We start from the raw sequence: 13640 nt of genomic DNA on the forward strand, positions 1-13640 counted from the left end.
GGTGCTTGCGGCCCCACAGACGTCCCAGCATGGGTACGGGTACGGGGAACGTCTGAACCTCCCCAGACGACCCCTCCCCCCTCTCAGGGGCCACCCCGCTTGCAGCTTGGCCGGGGCTGAGCCTACTTCAGGCACCTCGTTCCAGGCGGGGCCCTTTCACCCTACCGCGTGCAGGGGCCGGTGGTGGAACTGGGAGCGCACAGCTCAAGCCCGGCGACTCTCCCAGGTGGCTTTCAGACTGCCTCGAGGGGTTTGGGCCAGCATCTCTCCGTTGGCTTTTCAGAAAATCAAACCCGACAGTGAGCTCTTTGAGGTCCGAGAGAAGCCCGGCCCCGAGATGCCCAACATGGCTCCTTCCGTCACGAATAATGCTGACCTGACTGACGCCCGCGAGATCAACTTTGAGTACCTTAAACACGTGGTTTTAAAATTCATGTCCTGTCGAGAGTCTGAGGTAAAGGTTTTTGAGTTGCCTTTTGGGTCCTGAGCATCTGGCTCCTTTGTCCAAGCCTCGTGTGGCTTCCCACCAAGCGCATTTCTATCTTCCTCTCCCATGTTCCCATTTGACCACCAGTGTGGGCACTTAAGGTCATTCCTCCAGCTGGCATTGACCTGCTGACGGTGCCGCTGGCAGGTGGGGGCCAAGCAGGGAGTCAGCCCCTGGGAGGCCACGTGGGTTAGGTACTGAGGCTGGAGTCCGGGGAACAGTCTGCCCCGCGCTCCCGCGTCCTGCTCAGGGGCAGGGTGGCTGCCGGGGGCGTATCCCAGGGATCTCGCCAGTTCCCAGGGGAAAAGATGGAGGGGAGAGAAAGAACTGTCCCTGTCGTCAGACCTGAGAAACCCCAGCTTCACCCTCCACGTGGTCTTGCTAACCGGTGGGGAGCACACACCCCAATCCCCCCCACCATCCACCACACCAAGGCCCATGGCAGCAAAACGTACTTTGTTTCAGGCTTTTCACCTGATAAAAGCTGTGTCAGTGTTGCTGAACTTTTCACAAGAGGAAGAGAACATGCTCAAAGAAACCCTGGAGTATAAGGTAAGGTTCCCCGGCCTGCTGTCTGCTTCTTAGAAACTAGTTAGTAATCCCAGCACTGGTAGGTGAGCCCACGCACAGTGGCGGTCGCCGCCTAGAAAGTGCTATCGGATGGCGGACTCCCCTCGGGCCGTATTTACGGAGGATGTGCTTTGCGCACACGCGTCTGCGCTGTACCCACCAACAGACCTTGTGTTTCCAGAGCACTTTCACTGATACCACTAACATCAACAGCCCCAGGTCTGGCCCAGCATCCAGATTTTTTTTTTTTAATGTTTTATTTATTTCTGAGAGAGGGAAAGAGACAGCATGAGCAGGGGAGGGTCAGAGAAAGAGGGAGACACAGAATCCGAAACAGGCTCCATGCTCTGAGCTAGCCGTCAGCCCCAGAGCCCGATGCAGGGCTCGAACCTACAACCATGAGATCGTGACCTGAGCCAAAGTCCGACATCCAATCCACTGACCACCCAGGCACACCCCCCCTTTTTTTTTTTAATAAAATATTCATGGGTGCCTGGGTGACACAGTCAGTTGTGTCCGACTCTAGATCTCGGCTCAGGTCATGACCTCACAGTTTGTGAGTTTGAGCCCCGTATCAGGCTCTGCACTGACAGCATGGAGCCTGCTTGGGATCCTGTCTCTCCTTCTCTCTCCCCCTCCTTCTCTTTCTCTCTCAAGTAAATAAAATATTCAGAAAGTACTGCAGAAGCGATAGAACAAAAAAATATTTTAAGGAAGAATTACGTACAGTTCTACTGCCTTTTTCTCATCAACTCAGTGTTTCCTCCTGTTTCCCTCCCATACTTAGAATGGGCCCGGGGCCCTGCAGACTGGTTCCCACAGCCAGCATCTTCACTGCGTGCTCGCGGCAGGGGCGGGGAGGGGGCGGGGGAGGGCGCTTTCAGCTTCCTCTGCACCTAGTCCCGAGGCTCATCTCAGGAGCCCTCTCTGCTTCCAACACAGATGTCGTGGTTTGGGTCCAAGCCAGCTCCCAAGGGCAGCATCCGGCCGTCCATCTCCAACCCTCGGATCCCGTGGTCCTAGGTGGAAATCCCGGCAGATGGATCTCCATGCGATGACACTTTTTCTGTGAAAAGAACACTGACACACCAGTCTTGGGTGGGTTTTTAATCACTGTAACTGCAGTATTTTGTACAAGCGTCAAAAACATTGTTTACAAGACTTAAAGGCCCCCTTCCCGACAGACTGATCTGAACCTCAGGATGGCTGATCCTGTGTCATTGTGCTCACCAAACGGGAGGGTCCTGGCACTACCCACGTTTCCGCAGTGCTGCTAAGCTCCCAGCTCCGGCCAGCACCCATCTGCACCTGAACCCTCTAACTGTTCACGTTCGCACTTAAAGCTGAAGCCCTCAGCATTGGTCAGAGAGGAGGCACCAGTCCACCACGTAGTGCTGACAGTGGACGGAAAGACACCCCTTTGAAACGGTGCCCGGCAGGCCAGACCCACCTGCTTCTGCCACAGAGAGCCAGCTCGCTGGGAGTGGCTTTTAAAAATTCCCCTCCCCTGTCAGCATGTTTGGGTTCAGATGAGTTAGAAGAGGCTTTTTAACCCTTCCTCTCAAGAAAACATTATTTCACCCTGTTTCTCAAACCACCCAGAACTTTAGATGGGTACATCTTTAAGGTACTCTGGGGCCAGTGTGGATTAATGAATATGCAACTTTCTGACAGTATCTCATTTTACTGAAGAAAACTAGCAAATACATAAAAAAGATCCTTAGCACCAAATACACTCAATTGCCTTTTTAATGAATGTACTTGTCTTGGATAGGTTGCTGGTAAACCGTTTTAAACTATTTTTTATAGCTAAAATTCTTCGCTATTATAAACACGTCTCTGTATTATAAAATCCATTTAACTGGTGTTCTTAAAGGCAAATCAGAGCATCAAGAGGAAATTATTTCTAAAATTGGGATTCCTTTCCCTTTTTTAATTTCACTAGCATTTTGTGGTCTCTATGTCCTTCTGAAGCAGTGGTGGTATTTCATTTGTTTTGCTCTGAATTCTGTGTCCTAAGACGGAGCAAATACTAATCACACGTTTGCTGCGGTTGAGGACAGTCTGCTCCATTTGGAGAAAGCAGCCGCCGCCCCTGCCCCCCACCTCCGGGTCCTTGACCACAACACGGGAGGCTGTCTGCCTTGTGCGGGAGCCACCGTCTCTGTCCCTAACCCTGCCCCTGTATACTTCAGATGACACTACACCCTAGATGTCTGTGGCATCCAGACGGCCCCCAGCCGGCTACAGTACTTGACGGTGCACAGATGGCTCTGGTAGGGACCTTTAAAAACTCTTATTATTCTTAAGGAAAGGGGAACGTGCTTGCCCTGGATAATCCACAGTATGGAATCTAAAGAGAAACTGTTGATTTCGTTTGACAAAAGTTTTACTGGTTAAATAAAATAAGTTGATACCTGGAGCTCCTAAATTTACTTGCAGTTATCCAATGATGTGAAGTTCTGTTTCTCAAAAATGCTTAGGGTTAAAAATCTATTAAAACATATCTCACAGCAAGACAAGGGTTTGCAGTTAACCTGCTACGTTTCCACAGACTTGGAAGTACCAAGCAAGGGCAGTGTCACTGTCATCCCAGCTAGGCTGTCTGCCACCGAGTGGCGCGTTCTCCAGTTACCTACCTCCTCTGTGGCTCCTCCCTGCAGATGGCTTCCCTTGTTTGGCATATTATTTTCCACTTACCTGGTGGGGACACAAAATAGGAATGCTTTCCGTTCCGTAAGTTGGGGAAGAGGCGCCTTTTCTAGCTGTCCCAGGACACTCCCCAAGATCGGGTGGTTCAGGGCTCACCGGAGGACCACGACCCAGCGCCAGGAGCCCCATCCCACTCTGCTGTGGCCTCTCCAGCCCTTGAGCAGGTCTCCCCCTACCCCACCCGTGTCCCCGGCAGCTTTAGGTGTAGTTATGGGACCCGTCACTCGGCCTGTACTTGCTTAGGGAGGATTCATTCTGATTAGGCTTTCCTCCATGATGAGTTTCCTGCAGCTTTAAGAGGAAGAGTGGAGTAAACATTCTAAGTGATTTAATGCACTTTTACTTGTATAAAGGTTCTGTGATAGACAGTATGTATAGCCCTTTATATGAGATTTGGATCTCTCTCCATGTTGTAAATAGGAACTGTATTATCTAAGACTGCTGTAGAAAAATCCATTTGTGGTGTCCCTTTTTGATTAAAGCTCTTTAATCCAGATGCAACTACAGTGGATTTTACTGGATAGTCTAATGAAATTTAGTACATTGAGTCTCATGTTTAATACTTCAAGGCAAACTTCAAGGACTGCAGAACAGAGCTTCCAGGACGGTGAGCACAGAGATGCGGGGAGAATGGCTTCCGTGTTGGGGAGCAGAGAGGTGGGGAGAGTGGCTTCTGGGTTCACGAGCAGAGATGTGGGGAGAGTGGCATGCTCGGAATCTGTGGGAATCCCCATACATTCCCCTATGCATCCCTCCCATCTGGCTGTTTGAGTATATCCTTTTATGACAAACCAGTAACCTAGTGAGTAAAAAACAAAGGGAGGGGAGGAGCTATAGAACCTTTGTCTTTCAGATTCTCCCCAGATTAGGTTTAGGTAAATCTAAGTAATTTAATGAAGCCAGCAGCCTACTCCTACCTCCCAGAAGCAGTGGAGCTTCTGCAGAGGAATTGAAAGGACTGTCACTTTGGCCAGTGTCTATCGCCAAGGCCCACTGGACCAGGAAGAGCTTCAGAAATCTCAAGGGGACCCTTTCATTGAATGCAGACCACAGCTACACGTGCTAAAAAGGCCAGAAAAACATCTGTGCTCTTCAAAGAAGCTGGCTGCTAGCGGTTACAAGGAACAAAATGTTCCATACGTATAGGCTGATTGCTACCTGTTTCTGGCTCTTAATCCTTTAAAAAAAATTGTTTAATGGGGCACCTGGGTGGCTCAGTCAGTTAAGCATCTGACTTCGGCTCAGGTCATGAACTCACGGTTCGGGAGTTCAAGCCCCACAGCAGGTTCTCTGCTGTCAGCACAGAGCCCACTTCGGATCCTTGAACTCCTTCTTTCTGTGCCCCTCCCTTTCTCTCCCTCTCTCAAAACAGAACAAAACAAAAAGGATAAAAGTAAAAAAACTTGTTTAAGAGTGTTCCTGCCACACAGCCCAAGTCAGAGTCAGGAGATGGTGAGCAGGCCTTTCTGGGACACACTCCCAAGACTCCAAGTTGCAGTCACACAAACTAAAGACTTTGGAAGCCTAGATCAAGTATTGAATGTTTTGCACTTTATTAAATTAAATAAGCTCCAAAATTACATACAAATCAAAAGGAGTAAAACCAATAAACAGTTATTCGGCAAAATCTCTCTCCATAGCAGCCAGCAGTGCTGAGCCCAGGCCCGAGGTCCTGCTGTGGGCGAGAGAGCCAGACTGCCGCGCTCACTCCCTGGGGACAGTGCCACAGGGACCCGCCCACCCCTCCACATCACACCCCATTCATTACCGTCCGTTCATTACTCATTTTACATACATGAAACACACCGCAAAGTACATACTAATAAGCCAAGAGCTTTATTGATGCAGCAGGCACTTTACAATGAACCCAAGAGAGCCCGTCTTCTCTGGGAAGGCGGGATGTCTGTACAAATCCTTGAAGTTTTACTACTTCAAAAAAACAAGCTCTCCCTTTTACCACAGCCCTTGGATCTGTACCTGCCCGCGCTGTCCCTCCCCCATTTTAAATAGGCAGCGCGCACAGGTCCACCTGGCCACCGCTGGCCAGCCACTCCAGGACACAGCTGCAATGTCAGTTCTGTGTTACTTGTGGACAAAGGCAGAGACTATCAGATCCTGCAAAGGATTTAGGAAACAGACGATTTCTCCCTCCACCTTGAAAATAAAATACACTTCAGCGGATGCATGTCCTGAAATAGTTTAGCTGGGAGTTCCTAGGAAGATGGTCCATTGTCAGTCCTTTCTTCATCAGCCTGTGCATCCAAAATTCTCAAGGTAACATGAGTCCTTTTTTTTTTTTAAACAGTCTTTCTTGCTGTAAGAACTCTTATAATGGAGCCTAGTCCTCCTACTGCTAATGCCTGTGGGGGCAGGAAAAGGAAAGGCGTCAAATGAGACATGGCTGGCCAGGGGGCACCCTGGCTGGCCAGGGGAGATCAGATCAGCATTCCCAGACCTAGGTCCCACCGTGTCAGACCCTCTTGAAAAAGGGTTCCTGCCTCCAGTTAAGGAGCTGACGAGAGAGCCCACATTCTAGGCATGGAGCCCTGTCCTGGAGCCAGAGGTCCCGAAGAGCTGCTAGCTCGCGGGCCAGCAGAACTGGGCCCGAGAACCCTGTTACCAAGCACATGCACAGCACAGCCCCCTAAGTTTCCCTTTCTGACAAGCGGTTTCCAGCCTGCCGGTACTGCCCTGGACACTTAAATAGACGCAAGGCCGTTATAGCTGCCTCCCTGAGCCCTCCTCAGAAATGCCAGCAGGGCTCAGCACCAAGTTGCCTTAAAGGGACCAAAGGGCCTGGCCTCCCCACCACACAGAGGGCTTGCTCAATTCCTGAGTACCAGAGGCACCCCTACCAAGTCCGGGAGGTCCCCTCCCGACAGAGGAGGCACAGCAGGACCAAAGGCCACCACAGCACCAAGGCTGCCAGAGTGGCTGACCCCTCAAAACTATGACTGAGTTCCAGATACTGTGTTAGTTAACAACCTGGTTTCCTATACTGATGTGCAGGCTTCCTGTAGCTCTACAGGGCAGGGGCGCACTGGCACACAGGACACAGGCTAGATGAAATGCCTTGCTCTTACAACGACTGAAACAAAGGACAGGCACAGCTTTTTATGCTTCAGGTAGATGAAGGCCTTATTAAGTGAACATCCAGGATCCTGCCACTGCCTTCTCTGGCCTAGTGAGGCTGTAGCAGAGCAGGAAGCGCTTAGAGTTAGCTGGGGGCTCAGCCTGCATCCAGAAGACCCTCCAACCACCACCTCCACCAGTGCAAAGCAGCTGCCTCCACCCATGCAAGTCAAGTCATGAAATCCCAGTTTCAAGCCTGCCTCCCTCCCACCTGGGACTCCCTGTCTATCTTCCCATGCCAAGTCACCCATCCCCATGACATGCCTGGCATAAATCAGCAGCTAAAGCAATTGCAATTACCAGTGACAGTGAACCCCTACCAGGTGCTTCCATGGGAAAAGTAAGTGATCAGATGTCCTAGGTTGTTTTAGGTGTGGCCCCTTATTCTTATGACAATCAGACTGTCCCATGTTGATTGTGGGAACCCTAGCCCGCAGATTTGAACCCTAGGACGGGGGGGGGGGGGGGGGGGGGGGGGGGGGGGGGGCTGGTTCATGAGCTGCCCGCATGGGCAGTGTATTCACCTACCTTTTCATGCCACTGGAGTAACACTGCGCTGCTGTTTTCTGTGGGCTTCTCGAACCCTTTATAAATGTACTTCATTAGCAAGTCAATGCCATTTCTGTCCAGTGACTGCACGGCCTGCTCAATTTCACTGCTCTTAAAATTTGTAAGCACTTTCAGCACCACGCCCTGGGCTCGTTCCTGTAAAGGAAAGAGAAAGGGAGTGACGCCCAGAGCCACGGCCCAGGCACATCCATGTCCTCCAAGACTAGCAGAGAATTACCAAACCAAGTGGTCAGAACTGTTTAGAAACACTGCCCAATTTCTAATTTGTCTGGGATGGTTAAAAACTAAGTGAGCTAAAATTCCCTATTGATCTAAATTTCAGGGGCGCCTGGGTGGCTCAGTCGGTTAAGCGTCCGACTTCGGTTCAGGTCATGATCTCACAGTTCATGGGTTCGAGCCCCATGTTGGCCTCTGTGCTGACAGCCAGCTCAGAGCCTGGAGACTGTTTCAGATTATGTGTCTCCCTCTCTCTCTGCCCGTCCCCAGCTCGTGCTCTGTCTCAAAAATACAATGTTTAAAAAAAAAAGTTATTAAAAAAATTTTTTCAAAATATCTCTTATTTATACCAATAAGTTATTCCACTTATTTTGGGGGGAGTAAGTGGTTTACCAGAGAGAAGAGTCACTGCTTTTGAGGGTACCTGCAAAGCCTCAGATTCCACAAGATCACAACTGTGGAGACCTATTTATTTTTAAATGTTTTCTTTATTTCTGAGAGAGAGAGAGAGAGAGAGAGAGAGAAAGAGAAAGAGAGAGAGAGATGGCATGAGCAAGGGAGGGTCAGAGACACAGGGAGACACAGAATCTGAAACAGGCTCCAGGCTCTGAGCTAGCTGTCAGCACAGAGCCCAATGGGGGACTCAAAACCACGAACTATGAGATCATGACCTGAGCCGAAGTCGGACGCTCAATGGACTGAGCCACACAGGCGCCCCTGAAGATCTATTTTCTTAACAGGGTAACTTGGCTGCAGCTTCCCTCTGCATTCACCCCGGGAACACAGAGGCCACTTCCCTCTGCCTGAAAGGTGCAGCCACTGATTACCTCAAGGTGCTGCCACAAGATAGCAAAACCCCAGCTTGAGACCCCTTTCCCTGGACCAAATTTAGGACAGCTTCTAAATAGCTGTGATGCAGGAAGCACAGATGTATCTTCTCACCTTGTTTTTAAAAGGCAGGAAATTTTAAAAGCACAGACAATCCTTATGCAAATAAAGCCTATTCAATAACCTTTAGAGCAGAAACACTGCTAAGTCCCACGTGGCAAGCTAATTTATAGTTTTGCTAAGCAGCAAGGGCTGGGCCGACTTCTCACCCCATGAGGCTCTGGGGAGGAGTGAATGTTTCTTTGGGGAGCTTTTACTATAAACACTGGCAGCTGTGATGTCAGGAGTGCCAGCCAGGAGGCTTCCATGAAGCACTGCCCAGTGCCAACTCACTCCCTTAGTAGATACTCACTGATGGTAACACTAAATAGACGTTGTCTGAAGCCCCAGGGAGGTCACACTCAGCTGAAGACATGGACGACCACAGCCCTGGTCCCAGCACCACCCGACAAAGCTGCAGCAGAGCCCCCTTTACCTTCACGGCCTGATTCTTGGTGTTGACGGGAGAGTTCCGCAAGGCTGCATGGAATGCCCGAAGCATGTCCCCTGTGCATCACCACCGGTTAAGGATGGCTAGGCTCAAGCATGTCCATGTTTTTATTAATGAACTCATTTCAAAAACAGCTCGAGAGAGAAGAGTCAAGTGACATCCACATCCATCTTCGTCCTACTGCAGCTTTCAGGAGGCCACAGCCTGTTCAGAGAGGAGCCTGTGGCTTTCCTGAGCCACAGAGCAGGGGACACCTCTGCCAACAGTGCAACCCCCTCCTTCTGCCGCCCCCTAAAACACATTTGGACACTCCTTCCCTCCCTGGAAACAGGTGCCCTCTCAGGGTGACCTGCAGCAAGATCTACCAAGCTCACTCACACCTGCTTGATACTGGGCACAGGTCTGCCCGGCTGGGTCCTAACAACAGTGCTCGGCTATCATTCTTACCTTAATTCTCAAAAGAGGAAAAAGAAGGCACAGTGGGAGGTCTCCTAAATCTTAATCCAATGTTTTATCAGTTAAACTGCTAAAGAAATTAAGATGTGCTAAAACTTCTATTGTTTAAGACCTACGTAGGTCTGTGAGGTCCCAGCTGCTATTGGGAGGGAGATTAATCTAAAAGAAGCTTTTCTCCCCAAATATGAGTTGATCCTCTCCGTCCCCGCAACCTTAGTTGCAATCCTGACACCTATGCTGAGTTCCAAATACACCACACTCAAAAGAAAATAACAATCTAGGTTAGGTCCCCAAAGGTGACACCTATTTTAAACTGAATTACATCAGCCAACTTTCATTTCCTCATCTGAAATACTGGCTTCAGCCAAAAAGCTTCAAAAATAGAACAAGGAATGGCTTCTGCCCAATCAGGTCTCTACTCCTGTTCGTGCAGTGATACCTACATGTGAACAGACACAGCCTCCGGAGCAACGCCTAGTCCCATCTTTCCTAGAGCGTGGGCTCCATCTTGACTGAGCTGGGCCCATACCACTCAGGAGCCACTCCAGCCGAGCTCCCGGGCCCCTTCTGGGCCCTGATCCACCTTCCACAGACCACCCCTGAGTCTGTTGGCTTTGGAATTCTTTTTCCTCAGCCAAGCAAGGGCTAGTCTGGTATCAGCCACTGATAACTTCTACCTTGGAAAACTGTTCTCTGATTTGGCATCCCAGAGCAATGAGCAGAGTCTCAGAAGCTTAAAGAAATGTAGGCTGGCTCTCTTCACTAACCAGCATGGCTGGCAAACAAAATCACTCAGGAGATGGATGGGGAAGGGCAGGGTAACTAGTCCCCAGGGGCAGAAAGGGTCACTCTTTAGCTATCTCTGTAGTGCCAATCTACCAGGCATTCACTATAGATGTTGATAGGTAGGGGGCTTTTAGCAGCTTGGGGAGATCTGGGGAACAGAGAGGGTACAGCATTTATTCAGTGGGCCTCAGAGCTCAGCTCAGAGAACAGGCTGGGGAAATGCACCCCCTTGTCTCCACTAACATTCTAGACCACATGATTGATGTGAGGTCTGCCCTGTGCATCACACAATATTTAGCAGCATCTCTGGCCTCTACCCACTAGATTCCAGCAGGATTCCCCAAGTTGTGATCATCAAAATGTCTCCAAACAATACCAAATATCTTCAGGGGGAGGAGAGAGTGCAAAATTGTTCAAAACCATCGCTTTGGGCAGATCCCCGTTCCTGAGGACCAGAAGGTTCTAAAGTGAGGAAGAGAAGGAAGGGATACTTTAAAATCCCTATCCTGGGGGCGCCTGGGTGGCTTAGTCGGTTGGGCGTCCGACTTTCGCTTAGGTCATGATCTCGCGGTTCATGGGTTTGAGCCCCGCGTCGGGCTCTGTGCTGACTGCCAGCTCAGAGCCTGGAGCCTATTTCAAAGTCTGTATCTCCCTCTCTCTCTGACCCTCCCCTGCTCACACTGTCTCTCTCTCTCTCCTAGAAATAAATAAAAATAAAAATAAAAATAAAATTATTTAAAATCCCTATCCTGTACCAGGTGCTCTCCTATGTCATCTCATTACTGCTATCAATCCTCTGTGACAAGAATCATTGTTCTCATTTGCAAGGCAATGAATCTGACGCTCAGAGAAGGGAAATGACCCACCCAAGATCACAAAATTAAGCTGTCCAGCCGGCCTTCAAACCCAAGTATGCCCAACTCCAAAGCCAAGGTCTTTCTCTAATTCACTGCTTCCACTCTACCCACAGACCAAAGCTGCATGTCTAGGACACTTGCTGTGTGCCCAGCACTGTGAAGTTTTCGGCAGTGTCTTTCGGTGATGCTCCCATGAACCTATAAGGCCAGCATGGTTCCCTTCCTTTTCACAGAAGAGGATGCTGAGGTTCATAGGGTATGACGTCACATAGCTATGGCATGACAGCATGAGGTTTACAGGGATACCCAGCCCATGTTCTATTTCATCTGCCTGATTTCCTACAATGACTTGACTCCCTATACAGCAGGACAGGCCTCCACGTCCTCCTTACATTTCCCCCTCCAATCAATCAACCTCTACCCCTTCCTCTGGCCTGTGTTCAAAGACTCTTCTATTAGAATCATGTTCTATAGTTTAAATTCAATAATCCAGTATAAGTCCAATATCTGTTACATGGTACGGACTCAGTAAATACTAGCTCTCCTTCCTCCTCCCTCCCTGGGCTCCACATTTGCTAGGATTTCAGTTCTCATTGCTAACCTCCCTTTCCCCAATCCCAAGAGGTATACTGTCCACGGAACAAGGTTTCTGACACTGCCACTAGTGGAGGAAGTGCACCCTTTGGATGTGCTAAACCCAGGCCTCCAAGCAGCCTCAAGGAATCATTCGTCAGGGGCGTACTAGGAGAGGACTTCAGCGAGTCCCTGCAGCATCAGGACCAAGACCTCAGATAACCAGACCTTGTTCTCCCCATCCCCAGATGGTTCTGGGCCATAGGCCCGACCCTGGAGCCTTTCTGACACTGCCTGCCCATAAGCCAGGTCCTGCACCATAATGCAGAATCAACCTTCCGTCAGGAGGGTCCTTCTCATGACCCTGTCTCACCAGTGGGGTAAACAGGGTGATCCTGATGGGGCAGGAAGTACAAGTGTGAATCCCCGCTGTTGAAAACCCACTCCTGTTCAAACAAAGAAAGTCTGAGGGTTTTTGTTTCAAAGGCACGTTGAAGGAACACGGCAGGACTCCTCCCTGAGGTAGTCCATGGGCCTGACTTCCCAAGCTGAGTCAACTGATTAAATACTCAGAACCTGATTTATATACAGCATGAGCCTCCAACCCTGCCCTGGCAAGTGCGGGGGAGGGGCAGGCACTTCCTGTAACACCATTTGAATAAAGAAAAATCCTTCCTGTGAGAATAAGTCAGTTTCCTGTGCTCAAACTGCTAAGGGACCGGGCAGGCTGTGACAACCACCTCTATTTTTAATCTTGTTTTCTAAATGCTTGCTCTCTGTGGTCACAGGAATAGTCATTTCCAGTCATGGGGCTCTACTTTTACCTTTCACTCCATACTGTTTTTTCTTAGCTCTTAACTACAGCTTTTCCCCCCCTGCTTCCTGCACAAGAAGGCTATTGCCGGGAGGGAGCCCAAACTCACTTGTTGAACGTGGTTGAGACCATCAAGGTCCACAGCTCAAGGTGTTCATAGGGAACTGAGGGCAGGTGAAAAAGAGTGGCATCAAGCTGGAGGGTCAGATTGATTCTGGGGTGGGAGGTGCACGATCTCTGACCTTAGGGCTGGGCTGGGGCTGCAGCCTTCGCTCCCCCTTGGGTCCCTTCTTCCCCGCAGCCATCCACCCACCTATTTTCGCGTGGTGCTGCAATACGGCCCAAGAGGACAGTGCCCGGGAGCCGCCCAGGCCGCTCAGTTACTCAGCGGGGGCTCACCTCGGCCCCTCCCGCCCATCAAGCTCGAGAATGTCCCCATTTCCTGCAAGGGAGGCAATGGAGTGATGGGGGAGCCCAAGGCACGGTCAGTCTGAGGAGAAGGGGAGACAGGGGGAGAAGAGGACAGGCCTCGCGGAGGAGTGCGGGGCCTGCGGGCGGTAGGCGCGTCGGGCTTGCCTCAGGGGTCAGCGAGCCGGCGGGTCCACCAGGGTCCTGGGGCCGCGCTGCTTGGGGAGGGCCGGAGCCAGGGTCGGAGGGAAGGGGGGATACCCGCGCTGAGGGAACCCGGTCCGAGGGGAGCCGGCTCGGAAGGGACTTGGAAGACGGACCTCAGGCGCCCCAGGGTGAGAGCAGAAGGGAGGCCAGCCTGAGGGGAGCCCGGGCCCCCGCGCCGAGTAAGGATATTGCCGCAGAAGGCCGTCCACCTCGCTAGGGTCCGGGCCTGGCTCGGCCGCCGCCGCCGCCGCCTCCTCCTGCTCGTCCACGAATTTGTTCTCATCAAACTCATCGATGTCCACCCGACGGAAGCGCGAGGACAGCGTGTTCCGGGCCATGGCGGGGAGTCGGCGCCCGCTCAGCCGACTCCGCTCCGGATCCGACCTCGGCTCTACTCCGCTCGGCACCGGCTCAGGCTCGGGGGCGGGAAGCGGCCGCCGGGCGCCTCCTCCACCTCCTCCGCGCGCAGACGCC

The 13640-nt window shown here is 51.2% G+C and overlaps 2 protein-coding genes across 5 annotated transcripts in view; one reads left to right on the forward strand and one right to left on the reverse strand.

Moving 5' to 3' along the window:
• Positions 1-4414, forward strand: part of GOLGA1 (golgin A1) — a 53045-nt gene extending 48631 nt beyond the window's left edge. For 2 of the 4 annotated variants that reach the window (XM_039239016.1, XM_039239017.1), the window contains 3 exons: positions 227-454; positions 953-1039; positions 2000-3479. In XM_039239016.1, the coding sequence (XP_039094947.1) occupies positions 227-454; positions 953-1039; positions 2000-2080 (396 nt within the window). In that variant the 3' untranslated portion in view covers positions 2081-3479. Of the gene's footprint in view, positions 1-226; positions 455-952; positions 1040-1999; positions 3480-4338 lie in introns of those variants that run through there. The other 2 variants (XR_005529626.1, XM_039239018.1) reach the window with 2 other exon arrangements.
• Positions 4415-5298: 884 nt separating this feature from the next.
• Positions 5299-13640, reverse strand: ARPC5L (actin related protein 2/3 complex subunit 5 like). Its single transcript, XM_039239036.1, has 4 exons — positions 13356-13640; positions 9051-9123; positions 7430-7606; positions 5299-6129 (listed from the first exon to the last, which is right to left on the reverse strand). The coding sequence occupies exons 1-4, from the start codon at positions 13502-13504 to the stop codon at positions 6067-6069; spliced, it is 462 nt and encodes a 153-aa protein (XP_039094967.1). The 5' UTR covers positions 13505-13640; the 3' UTR covers positions 5299-6066.

Source organism: Hyaena hyaena, unplaced genomic scaffold, assembly GCF_003009895.1.
Source record: "Hyaena hyaena isolate Hyena2069 unplaced genomic scaffold, ASM300989v1 scaffold_151, whole genome shotgun sequence".
NCBI classification, from domain to species: domain Eukaryota; kingdom Metazoa; phylum Chordata; class Mammalia; order Carnivora; family Hyaenidae; genus Hyaena; species Hyaena hyaena.